This window comes from Charadrius vociferus, unplaced genomic scaffold (genome assembly GCF_000708025.1).
Source record: "Charadrius vociferus isolate BGI_N301 unplaced genomic scaffold, ASM70802v2 scaffold436, whole genome shotgun sequence".
Taxonomy (NCBI): domain Eukaryota; kingdom Metazoa; phylum Chordata; class Aves; order Charadriiformes; family Charadriidae; genus Charadrius; species Charadrius vociferus.
This window is the reverse complement of record NW_009649187.1, coordinates 3,781,230-3,796,505: the sequence shown is the minus strand read 5'-3', so window position 1 is coordinate 3,796,505 and position 15,276 is coordinate 3,781,230. Positions and strand designations below refer to the sequence as shown.

Below are 15,276 nucleotides of genomic sequence, written 5' to 3'. Positions count from 1 at the left end.
GATAAAAAGGGTTCCCTCTCTTTCTTCGCAATCTGATACCTAAACTCTCAAGCATTATGTTTAGCAGTCTTTCCCAGCTGGCCCAAATACTACAGCACATGTAAAGACAACAGAGCAAGTGTCACCAAGAGCACGATCACTGTAGAATTACTCATGATACATGAGTATACCAGGACAAAATGTGCACTTTCACTGGTTTTGCCAGAAATATAATCTCTGTGTTGTTCATCAGCTTGTTCTACTTGGGGACTTTAGCACTTCGACTGCCAACAGTTAAACATCCTAATGTTGAAAAAAACTCTTCCATTTCCTTCTGCAGGAGGTGATTTCTTTTCTCAGCATCTTCCCGAGCACGTTCAGAATTCCTCAGCTTTATTTCCAGCATTGTGTATTTCTTTCGTTCTTGGTCCAGTTCTTCTTCTAACCTAACCACTTGTTTCCTCAGGTCTGCACTTGTTTCTTCAATTCTTAAAACCAAAGGAGAGAGAGAGGGAGGGGGGTGAAAAAGAGATTTTTTTAAGTGGCTGGATAAATACTGCTGATAACTTATATTTATTATAGCTAGCTTCATTCTAAGAGGAAGTTTTAAAGGAGGGCACTAATTGCCCTTTCATTATTGTTGAGTTTAAGGGCAGAGACTGGAGCCTCTCCTCTGTTTGTATCTTGAGAAAATATGCTCAAGTCTTACAAAACAATGCTTACTTTTGGGCAACAGCCTGAATGTCTGAGGAGATACATTAACTCCTCAGTCACGCTGAGCTCAAATATATAATTCCAAAATAATCTTTTAATCTCTGTTTTCATCCTGATACTGTGTTTCTCTCTATGGATATCCAGTACAAAGGAACATCCTTGGAGGTCAGGTAGGAATGAGGTCATAGTCCTTCCTCACTACCCATTTTATGGTATTTTCTGTAAAGTTTATCACTGACATTGGGGTAGGGCAGTAAAAGTTTTTCATATTGTACAAAATTTTACAAAACCCAACATTTCACATGAGGAAGAATCTGAAGAACAGACCTTAAATTTATCTGTGCACAAAGCTCTAATGCTTTTCTCTAAGAAGGTCAAAGAACAAGTTTCATGGTTTTTTGATTTGAAACAAGCGCAGAAGGCCCATCACTTGCTGTCCTCCCCAACATGTTTCCTAATCACGAGACAGAGTAGTGGTGTTAATACAGGGGAGGGGGTACATCCAGATAGCAATTTCTGATCACTAGAATAGTCAGAAAGGATATTTTAAAAATTAGGCTGTGTCCCCTCTCTAACTTTGTGGGGAGAAAAAAACAACCCCAAACCAAAAAATCACCATCTCTTAGGTTCATTGATCAGTAGAACACCCAGCTGTGAAGCTGGGGTGCCTGGCTTCCCTGTGAAAGGATTATTTTTAGAAAGGACAAATGATACTCAACAAGGACAAGCTGTAGACTTCACAACCTTAAAAAAAAAAAAAAAAAAAGGGACCTTTGTGACAGTCACAGAAGCATCTGAATTCCATTTTGTAATCACCCGAGAGGCAATTTTGCAGGCAGTGCAGTGCATCCCCTTGAACTGTTCCTTCACATACAGCTAAGGATGGCAATATGTTCATTGTCACAACTTTCACAACATATTAGGAAAGTCACACACAGGTGCCCTCATCATGAAGTCCAGCAGACCAACAGCTGCACTGGTGAGTGAAGAGAAACGTATAGTTTGTCTGCAAAAATGCGCCCATCTCAGTGAAGGCAGACTTTTATCTCCCAGCTACCTGTCTTCTGCTATACACAAGGACTCTTCTGAAGCTAGGAGAGTTCCACATACACCACCCACCCCCCTTTATTGCATTTTTGTTACATCCTACAGGTCTGAGCTACCAATTAAATTTTTCCACTGCAAAGTTTACAGGTCAGCTACAGCAGCCTAGCCTAGCTGTCCATGTTCTGAATGACACAGGGGCACAGTACTTACTGCATTTCTACATACACAACATAATAGTCCTCTCCAAGATACTTCCAGTTTCTTAAGAGTCCCAGGTGGTAAACTTGAATTACTGAAACTCGACAGAGGATGCCTGATAATTACACTAGCCTCGAGGAAGAAATGCTCTGGAACAGACTGCTTACAGGAAGGCCATAAAACTTGCCTCCCTCTGACTAAGAGAGAGAAAATGGGCAGTTGATGATGATAAATAACAGCTTTTCCATCAGCAAGTGTTCCTTACCTCTGCCCCAGGCAGGTACTGACTCTGCTTTCCCTCCGCTTATGTATGTGCCAACAAAAAGCTCATATTCCTTCATTAAAACATGCCCTGCTACACAAACTGACTTCTGCAAACCACACAAGCACACATACAATTGTAAAGGAACTAATTATTACTTTTGGGGACTACATTATCTTCAATAAAATAAAGCTAGTGAGGCAACCCAAAGTTTTCCTGCTAAATAGCCTCCCTTCTTTACTAGTTAGCTCCTGTCTTTCCAAAGGAGCAGACTTTCATGCAGTCTCAAAAGAAACATATTTTTGCACATGTAAATTGCTGCAGATGTAACAAAATTTTTGAGAGCTGAAAAACTTGGCTTCAAATTCTCAGACTTGACAGCAAGATCCTTCGGGCTGTAATCCTGAACAGCTGGAGTCATCCTGTTTAATACAAAAGGGCACTGATTGCATCTCGCCTGGTTTTATGAAACTACTAGTTCATTAGGCGTTTTTCCTCCTAGCTACTTTGCCCTGTGAGACCTGGCCAATTTATAGTCCTCCCCCCTCCAGCCACAGTGCTCTGTGTCCCTGTCTGGCTAAAGAGGAAAGGCAGGTGTTAGAGCTGAAGCAGCTGGAACTGCTCAACAGCTGGAATGCAGAACAGGTCTTCCTGGATGTCCCTGATGTCAACAGCTAAAGGCCCCGTGTAAAAGTTTTGCTGATAAGAGGTGGAAAGCTGTCTCTTTCCCCCAGGCAGCAGGAAAAAATGTGCAGGTACTCATTTCCAAGTTTTGCAGCCTTGTCTCTGTTCTGTTTATTGCTCCGTATCCCTGCAACAAGGCTTGCCAGGGCAGCTCTGCAGAATTAAATGCAAGGCTCATACCCTCATTCCCCTCCCATTCTGCATCACCAGGGTGTCTAAAAAAAGCAGATAGATAAGCCGTGAACTACCATCCTCATTCACAGACCTTTTCCAACACACCACGCTAGCAACTGGTGGTGTTCTCATCAGCTCTTCTACCTGGAACACAACAAGGTGGGGGTAAGCTTTTATGTTAGGTGGGAACTGAGACTGCTACATGGCCTGGTTCTCCTTCCAGCCTCACGTACCAAGGCAGTACAATGCAAGAGGCAGGAAAGCTGCAGGGGCTGGCAAGCTACCACCACAGGAAATCATAAAATAAAGCAGGAAGGTAGGAAGTGAAATTCCTACCTTAGCAGCTGGCCCACTGGAAGAGCTCACAGTTCAGATACATTTTTGAGACATTAAGAAAAAAAAGAGGCAACAAACATAGCCTAAAGCTGTGCTATACAATCCCTACAAACAGTTATATGTGCTCCTGGTACCGTGTTTGGGAGACTGATAGGAAACAGGCACATAAATGCTACCAGAGTTTTAAAAATCGAAGGAGTACAACATTATCACCTTAACACACGGGGTTGGACTAGATGATCTCCAGAGGTCCCTGCCAACCCTGACCATTCTGTGATTCTCTGAAAAGCTGAGAACTCAACTATTTGTAAGACATGGGACTCCAGCCCTTTTCCAGCGCAAAGTACCAGTGCTGCAGAGCCCAGGCTATTGATGATTCTTCTGTATTATAAGATGGTGTGCAATTTTGCATAATTTGTATATTAAAACATATATAATTCTTTTAAGCAATGCTATTTCATGTGCATATTTCTCCAAGTACTTGCCTGAAAGTCATTCTACTAAGCACTTACACTCATAAAACCTCATATACTAACTCACACAAATAAATATGATTTCCTAATTATTAGTACTTTCTGCTTCCTACAGCCCCTGCCCTCACACACATCTCACCTGAAAACTGGAAGGAATTTTTCTGAGCACAGATCTAAAGTACAGCACCAGAAGCTGCAGCTGTGCAAGTAAACATCAGAGTGAGAAAATAAATACGCAATTCATGTAACTGCTGTGCAACTAGCACCTTGCTGCTATTTTGAGTCAGTGGCTGGCCATATGAGCAAAGGACCACTACAAGTACATCAAAAATCAAAAGTGAGGTTTCTGGAAGTTCAACACCAAAAGTCTGCTGAAAAAGTTGTAGAGATGCAATCCCACCACCACAAAAACAACCCCCAGAGAATAGTCGAGATCAGTTTCCTGAAGAATGTTTCTGTTGGAAAAAGCAGCAAGAAGCCCTGTATTTTACACTGATTTGGTACAAATCCTGGCACCTGCACAGTTCCTTGTTGAGGCCTGACCACCCCGGGTCCCAGTCCCTCCCTCCAAGATGTTTGCTTTGCTGTTTCTCCCAGGACACTGAGAAAGAGGAGACTTTGGCATTACCTGTGCAGTTCTGATTTCCAGTGAAAACTTAGAATGTGAAATATTGGGATTCCCTGTGTGATGGAAACCCCATCTTTTTCATCCTCTTAAATCAGAGAGAGAAAAGTTGGATTCAGAGAGCAGTGAGAAAAGAGTGGAACCAAATCTGCGGTCTCCCAACCTCAAACTCCAGGTCTGAGAACCTGATACGCTTGGTAGCCCACACCCATGTTCAAACAGAGGTAATGCTGACAGACAACTTCCTTGTCCCCCCTGCAGATGACATTACCTTTTGATACTAGTCTCATACTCAGTCCTCTGTTTGCTCAGTTCTGTCTTTAGTTCCACCACCAAACTCTGTAAGGCCCTCGAGCATTTGACAGAGTCTCTGGAAGCTGCAGCCGGGTTGCTCTGTTCGCTGCTGCTGCTGCTGCATGCTTCAAACCTGTCACTGCTGTTGTCCAGATCTGCAGTCTTGACCTCACTCTGAGACAACGAGCCCTGAGTTATCCACTCAGTTTTGAGGGAGCTTAAAGCAGAAGAGTCACTGGCCCGGCAGGCTGGGCAGCTGCTCACCGAGTCCATCACAGAGATTTCACATGATGATGTAGACCATGTCGTGCTGGCGATACTGTGTGTGCTAAGGGAGAGGCTGGATGAAGGGACGTTGTCGTAAGTAGAGAGTCTCTGAGAAGAACACGAGTCTTTAACTCGCTCCCCAGAGGCTGTCCGGCGATGGCCTCGGAGGGAGTACAGTCCGTTCATCAACCAGTTCCCACTGGAGGAGAGGTTGGGGATATCTAAGGATGAGCTGCCCAGCTTTGGACTCACGGACCGTGCTCCTTGCTGGCGGAAGGAGTATTTCCACGGAGGCAGCGTCTGCACTCTCTTGCTGGGGCTGGTGGCAGGCTGAGTCAGTTTGCTACTGTGCTCTGAAGGAGTGTTTTTCACTGCAGGTCCAGCAGTGGCCTCTAGTGCCACAGCATTGCTAGAAGGCAAATCAGCGGGGCTGGGAACACTGTTCTCTGACCTGCTGTCCTCCCCGTCCTCCTCAGAGATCCACTCCACAGTACTGCGCTGACGAACAGGTCTGATTTCCAGCTGGCTCCCTGGCACCTCTGCCTGAGGAACAGCAAAAATTCGCCCCTGTTCACTTATCAGCACTGTCATCAGGTGCTGAACTAGTGAGGTGCCTGTGGGGAGAAAACAAAGGCAAGCAGTGGAGACAAGGAAGAGCTCAGACACTCACTGCCTAACATGAAATGCCCTGTGAGGCCCTCGCGAGGCAGGCCTGTGGCCACCATGCACTGCAATGGGTCTGCACAAACAACTGCTCTGGGCCTTTCTGTACGGGACTGCAAGAGACAGACAGGAATCATTCCCCTTGCTGGAAATGGGGACTGTGAGGGATGTAGGTGTCAGTCCAGCTCATGAATGTAGCTGACTAGCAGAGTACAAATGATCACTGGCAATGATTAGTAAACTGGCCTGCTTAAGGACACCTTTGAGGATGACAGAGGAGGAGGACACCTGGAAAACAGGGCATGCCAGTACCACACCAAGGCATGGGGGTCAGAGCCAGCATCAATCCCAGTGTTTGCACCCACGCAGGACAGCATAGCCCTGTGCAGAGATGCATGCCACATCCTGAACACACTAAACTATTCACTGGGATGGAGCACCTCTCTGTCCAGCTTCCAAACCCGGCAGGTTTCCACAAGTACATTGCATCCAGTTTCATAGTCTTAACAGACCCAGAGCCGGTGCTTATTGAAGAACAAGAAATTTCATCAGCTCAGGCTTTCTGCTGCAGTGTACAGAGAAACTTGCAGAAAGTATGACATCTATGATACGTGCATCTGCAGAAGGTGTACAGCAAGTACAGAAAGTACTTGCAATTATTTAAATCCACATAAATGAGTTGTCATTGTTTTGTAGTAGTGGAGCAGACCATTATGAACTAACAGAGAACACCACTTACCAGACCTAATACAAAACAATTTCTTCTACAAAAGAGGAAAACCTTAAAAAGAGTGAATATGTAATTCTATTTAAGGATTGTCTGAAATAGAGAATAAGATTAACATACTCAGAGCTTCAAGATAAGAGCCTGAAGTCAATAATGAGGTTTCTGCCTGATAGAAAGAGGTACTGAGCTCACCTTCAACTTCTATATTATGTCTGCGAAAGCAGAGAGAGAAATAAACCTCTCTGGAGATAAAGGCATTCCTAACAATTTAGCTGTCAAACTTCAGATATTTCTATTTGAAATACACGATTTAAATTTGAAGAGAAACACAATTAAAGTGCTTTTTGTTAAGAACTGGCAGCAGTATTTTTCTGTATCAGTTGATTTAGCAGATCCATCTTACCCTGAAGCTTAAAAAAAAATTTACTGAGAGTCTTTCCACTTCTCTGTTATTATACCAATCTTCTGTTCTCAACTAACAATAAAACAAAACATTGTCATTGCTGTTGCTAATGAGTATAATGATTAAGTCTAAAAATCCAGTCACCGGATCCCCATTTTTCTACAGTTCAGGTCTGTGGTAATACAGAATTCCAACTCAGGTCACTGTAGTGGTTTTAGATGATGATTAGGAAAGATCATGAGCCCACAGCATCTGTGGTACCTGTGCACCTACACACAATACAAGCACCTCTGCCATCTCCTGAACTGCATAATGAAATGGCAGAGGTGAACTGAACCCAAACCTGTCATCTGTACCAGCTGAACAAAAAGCATGTTGGCCAAGGCTGTAAGATTCTTATCAACTCTGGCCAGCTGGCCACTAGGGGAAGTCACAGCATCACACAACAGATTGAGGTTTCCGCTATCCCTACCTTTGTAATACTGAATAACCCAGCATCTGCTCTTGCACTCCCCCCCCCATTTTTATACCTTCCCTGCTTCGAAGGAAAGGTCTCAAATCTACCCTTAATAATATGGGACACATCTCTGTGGCAGGCTTCGAGTCCCTGAACAAGTATAGTATGTCAGGCCATGCTCTGAAGCTGACCTGCTACCTTATAGTGAGTTGGCGTCTGTGGGGCACACATCTGCAGTGCCTTTCAGAGGTCCCTTGTGCAGAGCTAAAGGCACTGCTGCTGCTAAGGCATGATAACACTGGCGTTCTGTGAAGGATTTCCATCACACAGAACACCAAGTCAGCTGTCCCCTACAGCTAGGGAGCAGTGCCAGGGCTGAGTTCAGACATCCTGGGCACAGCACCTCTATCTGTGCCTAATGCAGGATGAATCCATCATTTCTTTTTGCAGGCTTGCCAAGATCACACAAAACTCGATGCAAATACCCTGCTAAAACTTGCACCGCAGTAGTTGTGCTCCAGTGCCACCTGGGAGAGGGGCTGTATCCCAGCTTTAGTGTCAACCAGCCAGAGATCATGCCCTGAGCATTTCCTGACCCACACGGAGGTAGATAATTTTCAAGCTTTAGATTTTTACATCCAAAATTAACAGTGATTTTCAACTTACTCCTTGGGTTCTGTGAAGTTCTGACCTGCACACAGCCTGCTTAGACAGCAACACTTCTAAAACACCTAGTTATAGCCACTGTGGCACAGCAAAAACTACAGCACGTCTTTGGTTGTGAACTGGATGTCCTTTACAGGGAGCTGTCTAACCACCGAAATGCACCAATACTAAATGAAAGCAGTTTGGTACTTAAACACGGTCCTTTTGAAGAACATCTGAGCTTTCATTTTAGCAGTGGGTTCAAAAAGAGTTTCACAAACAACTTACGACAGGGCAGAGGCATTTCCATGTGGTGGAGAGGAGAGACACTCCCCGGCCAGTGGTGAGTGGGATAACAGAGGCCAACGGGTACAATCCCTCACAGGCACTGATGAAAGGGATTGCTTGACTTGTTCCTGATTGTGCAGTCAAGTGATACTGCTACCAATGAAGAATGACTTCCAGCATACTCTTACAGCTCCAATACAAAGGTGTTGTGTTATCTCACAAAAGTAGTACTTACCTTCCATCATGGTCACTGGGTCTTCCATTTTGGGCCGTAATATATTTGGTCCAAATACTGTAGCCAGGTTCTGGACACTCATCTTGTTAATGCTGGAGTGAGCCTGAACTTCATCAAGGAACCTTGAAAAGCCCCCCCAGAAAAATCAAAGGAGGAGAGGAATAAGTCGTCACTTCTCAGACTGTAGGCGTTCTGGGGCAGGAACAGTTTTGCCCTGTGTTTATACAACCCTAGTACCTGAAATGCTTCTAGGGACTACTGCAGCTTAGATACTCAGTAATAACCTCAGATCCCTCCTAGTGTATGAACAAGAGAGGACAGGATGCTTTCTGCCAAAAGTACCAGGCTACCAGGGAGCCTTCTACTGGGTATGAAAAAACAGATTTTCACATTCTATAGGAATTCTCCAATTACACAGATAGACTTCTGCCAGTTTTCACTTACAGATGTAATAGAAGTAAAAATGCGTGTGACTCATCTCCTCATCCTAGAACTAGAAGCCTGTGGAAACAATTTTGTTGCTTGAATCTAACAAAATACAGATAAAGAGGTAGCCCAAATGCTTCTTGTGAATGCATCGGCTGGCCAAACATAAACACAAGAAAAAGATCACGGAAGCCAAAGACAGCACATGAAGAAATCCAGACAGACTGGCTATCCATATGTATAAGCTGGAAATCAGTAGAAAGTTTCTAACAGTTAATGTTTTTGTAATCTGGAACAGCCCCCCAATAGGAGTTGTAGTAAGAGAAAGGCTGTAACAAACACCTAAATAGTTTCTACATAATTAGCTCAGTTCTAAAAAGGACTATATGACATGCAAATCTACAACAGCACAAATAGGACTCAGTGGCTCCAAAAGTGAACACTCTCACTCTGTCTGTACTGTTTCCTAAACTACTGTTAATTTTTGGATGACTGTATGGGTTTTGGCAGGGAAAAAGTTTCCTTGTCATTCTGCGCTACTTGGCAAATTTTTGAATGCTTCTACTTGCAGCATGACTTTTCTAGGCACTCCTATTTTTTCTGCGGCTTTGCCCTGTAGCAGACACTGTGCTGAGACCCAAGAATCCTGTTTTCTTCATTAAGTCAGAAGAAAATTCTACTTGCCTTTCCTTTCTTCAGTTCTTCACTTATAAACATATATAATTATATTCCCCTGCCTCAGCCATTCATGTTGAGGTGCTCAGATATTAAAACAAATGTCTACAGAAGCACATCGTGAGGCAAAACAATTTTTTTAAAGCATGCAAAAAATACATTTCAGAAATGCTATTTGTGTGTACACTTGGGAAGGATTTGACATCTCTTGAATAATAATGGGCTTCATGTCAGTGTTTGTGTCTATTGCCTGCTCCAGATGCGCAAATCCCACTGGTCATAAAGGGACTAACTACCACGGAGACTAGATTACAGCATAAAGTTCACTACGTTGTATCTAGGGTAACAGTTTGTTCCACCTCCCAAAACACATTCCAGCCCACTCTGCAAAAACTGGGAGAGTCAGCAGAGAGATGAGAGGAGACAAGGCTGTGGAGTCCCTGGTACTCCAAGGGGAAGCCACTCCCAACCCTGCTTCCAAACCAGAGCTGAGGCCAGACTGGCTATTCTGACTGCATCTGCTACTCAGCTTGTGTCATAAATCTTCCAAGTGTGCAGTACCTGGAAAAAATGTCTGTCTTTACCGGCCTTTAAGTGCTTCTGAAATAAACAATATATTAGTATCATTCATACCTGCTACCAAGGCTGCGGGTGACAGAAATTTGCTTGGCTGATGCTCTTGGATAAACCAAGAGCTTCCTTCAGGCAGGCTGCACGTTCAGCTCCACATGTTTTATAGGAGCAGTAACTTCCATGTAAGTGCTGTTTGAATATTCATACTTTCAGAGCAAATTATTTGCATTTAAGACTGAGCCTCACAAAACTTAGTGACTTTTCCAAGTGTTAATTAATTTCACTTACTTGCATATGTATTTGAGGAGGTTGTAGTTGGCTTGGGGCAAATTCTTCACCTGTTTAACCAGTTCCTGGGTACCCTGAGGGACAGGAAAAACAAGAAGGAGAGCTATTAATACAAAGGATGCAAAGCAGACGTGACTTTCCTTCAGTACTACAAATCCCTCTTTCCAAAGCCAAAACCATGAACAACAAATGATAACACAAGGAGGCTTTGCTTTAAAAAAGGTGTCATCCAGTGTGTGTTGTGCCTTATCAAAATCACAATATCCAGAACTTGATTCAGTTCTCAAAATCAGCGTAAATCCTTCTGTCAACTTTAATGGTTGATGTAGAAGCTTTCAATTAGCGAGGCCTGCTAGTCTTCAAAGTCTGCCCACTGGCATTGGTATAAATGTACCAGCAAAGGGCCCTTTTCAGCACTTAGCCTATTTGAAACTTTGAGGCATTGAGTGTGGTATAAATACATTGCAGTAATGCTCAACTGAGCAGAGAAGAGTTTTTTCTTAAAAAAGCTAAACAACATTCCAATTCAACTACCTCCTTTTTAATTTCTTACTTCCATTTGCAGTCATTACAAGCTGTGACATACTTCCTCATAAAATTTCACATTTGGGAAGAGTGATAGCTCTTAACTAATGATGGAAGGCTGCTAACTAATGATGGAGAAATTCCAGAAGCGGCTGGTTCCAAGGCAAAGAAGTACAAGTTGGACATTCATTTCAAACTTTCCTCGATTTATTAAGGACTGTTAGGGAGGGAATTCTGTTGGCCAGCCTCTTGCAATATCTTCCCAATTTCTCTGGTCCAGGCAAGTCAGAAAGACCCAGAGAGCAGTCTGTATTGCTGCCTCCATCCTTAACATCCTGAATGCATAGACACTTTTTTTATTCTATATGTCCAAAAAAGTCCTCTAATAAAAAACTGACACTTAAAAAAGAATTCTTCAAAGCAGTAAGTCCTTTTTAATTCCTTATCTTAAAAATTATGCTGGTTTAACAGTGACAACAATGGAAACACCAAGAAAAGACTAGTCATTTTTTAAAATCTCGGTCACCTTTTTTTAAACTTCTGAAAACACTTGAATCAAGGACAGCTGCTACTTATGTGAAGGTTAAGGTCAGTTGTTTGGGTCATCCAGCTTTCAAGTGAGGAGTTTGAACTGGAAATAGGTGAGCTAACAGACCTAATTCCCTCTTGAATTTTGCTCTGTAACCTAATTTATTTCAAATATAGAAATAAGGATGGTATTTGGCACTGTATTTCAAGTACTCTGAATTAAAATACCGTGGCTCCACTGGATGCAAGAGGGGGCTTTGGAACAGAAACTGCAGGCAGCTGTGAACAGCTAGAAACATAACCTAAAGGTACAAGATGCTACCTGAAAGAAAAAATGGTGCTAAAAATTTATCATCCATGCTCTGTCACGAGGAATCACAAACGTGCTATTACACAATATCTTCATATTTGTCAAGGTACAAACACTTGCTAGGTTAAAAAAAGCTTTCTCTCCTGCCACAGCATTTATCAGCTCTGTCACAGGTTTGTACCCACAAAATACCTGAGGGCAGAAGGCTGAGCCTAGTAACACCACAGCAAAAGTATAAAAGAAAATGCAAGCTAGAAACTACTGTGTTATTAACAAATAGCACTGATCATACTTATGGCTGCAGCCTAGCAAACAATAGAGGCACTGCATGTCATTCATCCTGGTATTTTGCAGTAATAACTCATACCTCCTTGAAAATGCTGCATGTCTAATTCACCACAGACACATGCTTTCCAAGGAGTGATCCCAAACCCAAGAATTTTGCAATGTGTGTAACAGATCAGCACCAGTTTGGAGTTTCTAGTTGGGCTGGAAAACTAGCAACACTTCACCCTAATTCATACGCCTCTTTAAAAATTCAAAGCCACATGCTTAGCCCACTGAACTGCTGTGTCCATCTCCAGAGCAAAGGCAGCAGTAAAGGCTAAAATACTATCACGTCAAGTCACCTCAGACTCAAATTAGTTTTTAGATATTTTAAGATATTTCAATTACTCTTACTCTAAAATTGTTTTTCATTTTCAATCCCTCTCCCCAGCCAAGTCGGGATCAGAATCAAATCTTTTTTAATGCTTCAGTCCTGTGGAGGTACCCGGAGGCCTCAGTACAACCCAAGGTCTCCGTTACGTTTCTGTTTGCATTCCAACACCAGTGAACAGTTGAGCGCAGAATGGAGATGAACAGCAATCTGAATGAAAAATGGAAAGCTTAGGGTAGTGCTGGAGTTGGTGATTAGGCCAAGCTAACATCATAATAGTTCCTATCTATGGTCACAATGTAGCAGCATGAGGTGCCAACAATTTTATCTGGATGGCCATTTTGCCTTCAGAAATTCTGTTGTTATTGAAAGAGTGGTTGCACAAAACAAAAGAAAATTATATTGTGAGTCCAAAAGTCTCATTCAAAACTTCCAAGTGAAAAATGAAAACAAATTAGTACTTCAAATTAAAACAAGAGATTGCATTTTTTTTTCCAAATACTTTTTCAAAATGAAATGTTTGATTTTGAAATTCCCTGCTTATCATTTTGCACTAAAAAAATTACAGTTTCAATGAAACCACATTTTTGAGCAGGGGGATTTTTCCATGTGGGAGGTGAGTCAGGCCCTACAGGCTGGGTATGACTTTGTGCTATATTCTGTTCTGCGTGCTACTGTGCACGTACAGCCTCTCCGCCCTTGCTGTGTGCACTCCACCTTCCTTTCTGAAACAGTAAACAGCCCGTGTTGACGTTCCAGACTTTCCCGACAAAAGAAAATAGTTATGTTTACAACAGTAGCTTAACAAGACAACTTTGTGCTATCAGCGGTACCGTATTTTGTAAGCTTACATTTTGGCTACCTAGCGCTCCTCATTGCCTTTCTAGTCCAAAGAGAATACTGCACTACAAGTCATTTGAGTCTGGCCTTGCTCCCACAAAACCAACACAGATGTTGCTTCGCAAAATGCTGCAGCCTGTGCAGACAAAATCAGGCAAACTACGTAGTTAATAACCTGAGCAGTGCTATACAATTACGTTTGCCCAACTTGGCAGTGTCTCTACTCTTGTGCAATAGTGCTTAATGGATCCAAAACTTCCCAGTCTGCACATCTTACGACCAAAATGAAACCAGCTCCACTGCCTTAGAAATGCTGCTGTTTCTTGTGAAATCAACCATTGTGCTGTCTGTTACATAGCACCCTGCAGAGATGCCCGAGTTGACTGAGGATAAGGCAGAAAATGAACAAGTTTTGGAGCTAGTACACACATACCTGTACGTATTAAAAGACAACACTAGTGCACTGACACACTGATGTGGCTGTGTCCAGGGTGCAAGTGCATATCCATGTGTGGTAATATGCTGTGTCATGCACAGAAATGGACTTTCTTGGACTCGGCTAGGGGATACATCATGTGAGTACAGATAGTAGCAAACTTGCCTTTTATCCATAAAAAAATGACATTACCAGATATGCTACATTTGATGCATGCAAACAAGCATCTTCCTATGGGCATCATGAAGGACTGAATCTCCCCAGAGCCTTCTGCCACTTGAACTAAAGGTGAACCCCAGGCTCTCAGGAAAGAACAGTTTTTACAGTCCCCACCAGAGACAAAGATGTAAGCATGCTCTTGAGGCCACACACAGAAAAGGGACAGAACTGTGGACCGCAATTTATAAGCCCTCAGGCCTTTGCTTCTTCAGCTGACACTAGTAACAACCCTTACAGCTTCTTTAAACCTCTGTTTTAGAAGGTGGCACAGTTCCACCCGTATTAGACCAGATCCAACGTGCCTTTGCAGTCAGCAAGGAGCTCAGGCTTTACCACAAGAGGAACAATACAGATGAAACAGATCAATTAATCATATTGTACATTATCCTGCTCCTCCCAAGCAGTGAATCAAAATTTCCATGATTGCCACAGACTTGGAGGTTTCTGTCAGCCCCTTCCCTTGCCTAGAAACCAAAGAGAGGAACATCATAAGAAGCTTCTGGCAAAGTATTCATAGCACTATTTCCCCCCAGTTTGGGATAATATCATAGTCTGCCCTTTTGTAGTGCCTTTCCTCTAAGAAATGCAAAGACCATCGCGCAGATGAACATTTCATCCACCAAAAACTTGGGGAAGCAGAACACGCTGTTCTGATGTATGAAACTGAAAACACAGAAAAAGGGAGTGACTTCATACAGCTCGCTAATGAGCCAACAGCAAGGCTGGGAAAGGAACCCAGGATCACCTACCTTGCATCTCTTGCTGATTATGCTACAGAACTGCTTTGTTCAGAAGAAAGAAGCACCAGGCTACAAGATTGACTTTAAAAAGCTCCTGCTTCAAGCAGGAATCTGTGATATTAACACCCAATTCATGGTTTCAGGAAAATTCAGAAGAAGGTTCCTGGGAACTTCACTGATTTAAATCAAGACTAAAGAGTAATGAGAAGAAAGCTGTACTACATTGAGTCTTGGGAACAATCTCTGAGGTAGAAGGAGGCAGATTAAAAGGATCACTGACCTCTCCCTCATCTTTTGAGAGCAGCTGTCCGCAAGAAAGAAAGTCTTCATATTTGGCAAAGGGGATGACAGGCTCTGGCAGCTCTCGAAGGTAAAGCTTCAGGAGGGACGCCACAGTGTGAACATCTGTGTTGCTGCAATAAAGAAGACGGAAGGAAATTTAGAAACCCACACTACCCCAAAGCTTGATGCCTGTTGTTAGGGATGCACCAAGGTCCCTTCTCTTAGTGACAGGGACAAAGTAGACACATGGAGGGAAGCAGTACTGCCACATGTTTGTACTAGGCAGGAGGGTCTACCTGGGAACA

General features: G+C 43.0%; 1 protein-coding gene across 1 annotated transcript in view; it reads right to left on the bottom strand.

The window, feature by feature from the left end:
* ARHGAP22 (Rho GTPase activating protein 22) overlaps positions 1-15,276 on the bottom strand; it is a 131,260-nt gene continuing 115,984 nt past the window's right edge. Inside the window, exons 6-10 of the mRNA XM_009888712.1 lie at positions 14,970-15,102; positions 10,434-10,507; positions 8,472-8,593; positions 4,764-5,667; positions 1-467 (exon numbers count right to left, since the gene is read on the bottom strand). Coding sequence (XP_009887014.1) covers positions 239-467; positions 4,764-5,667; positions 8,472-8,593; positions 10,434-10,507; positions 14,970-15,102 — 1,462 coding nt within the window. The 3' untranslated portion in view covers positions 1-238. The remainder of the gene's footprint in view (positions 468-4,763; positions 5,668-8,471; positions 8,594-10,433; positions 10,508-14,969; positions 15,103-15,276) is intronic.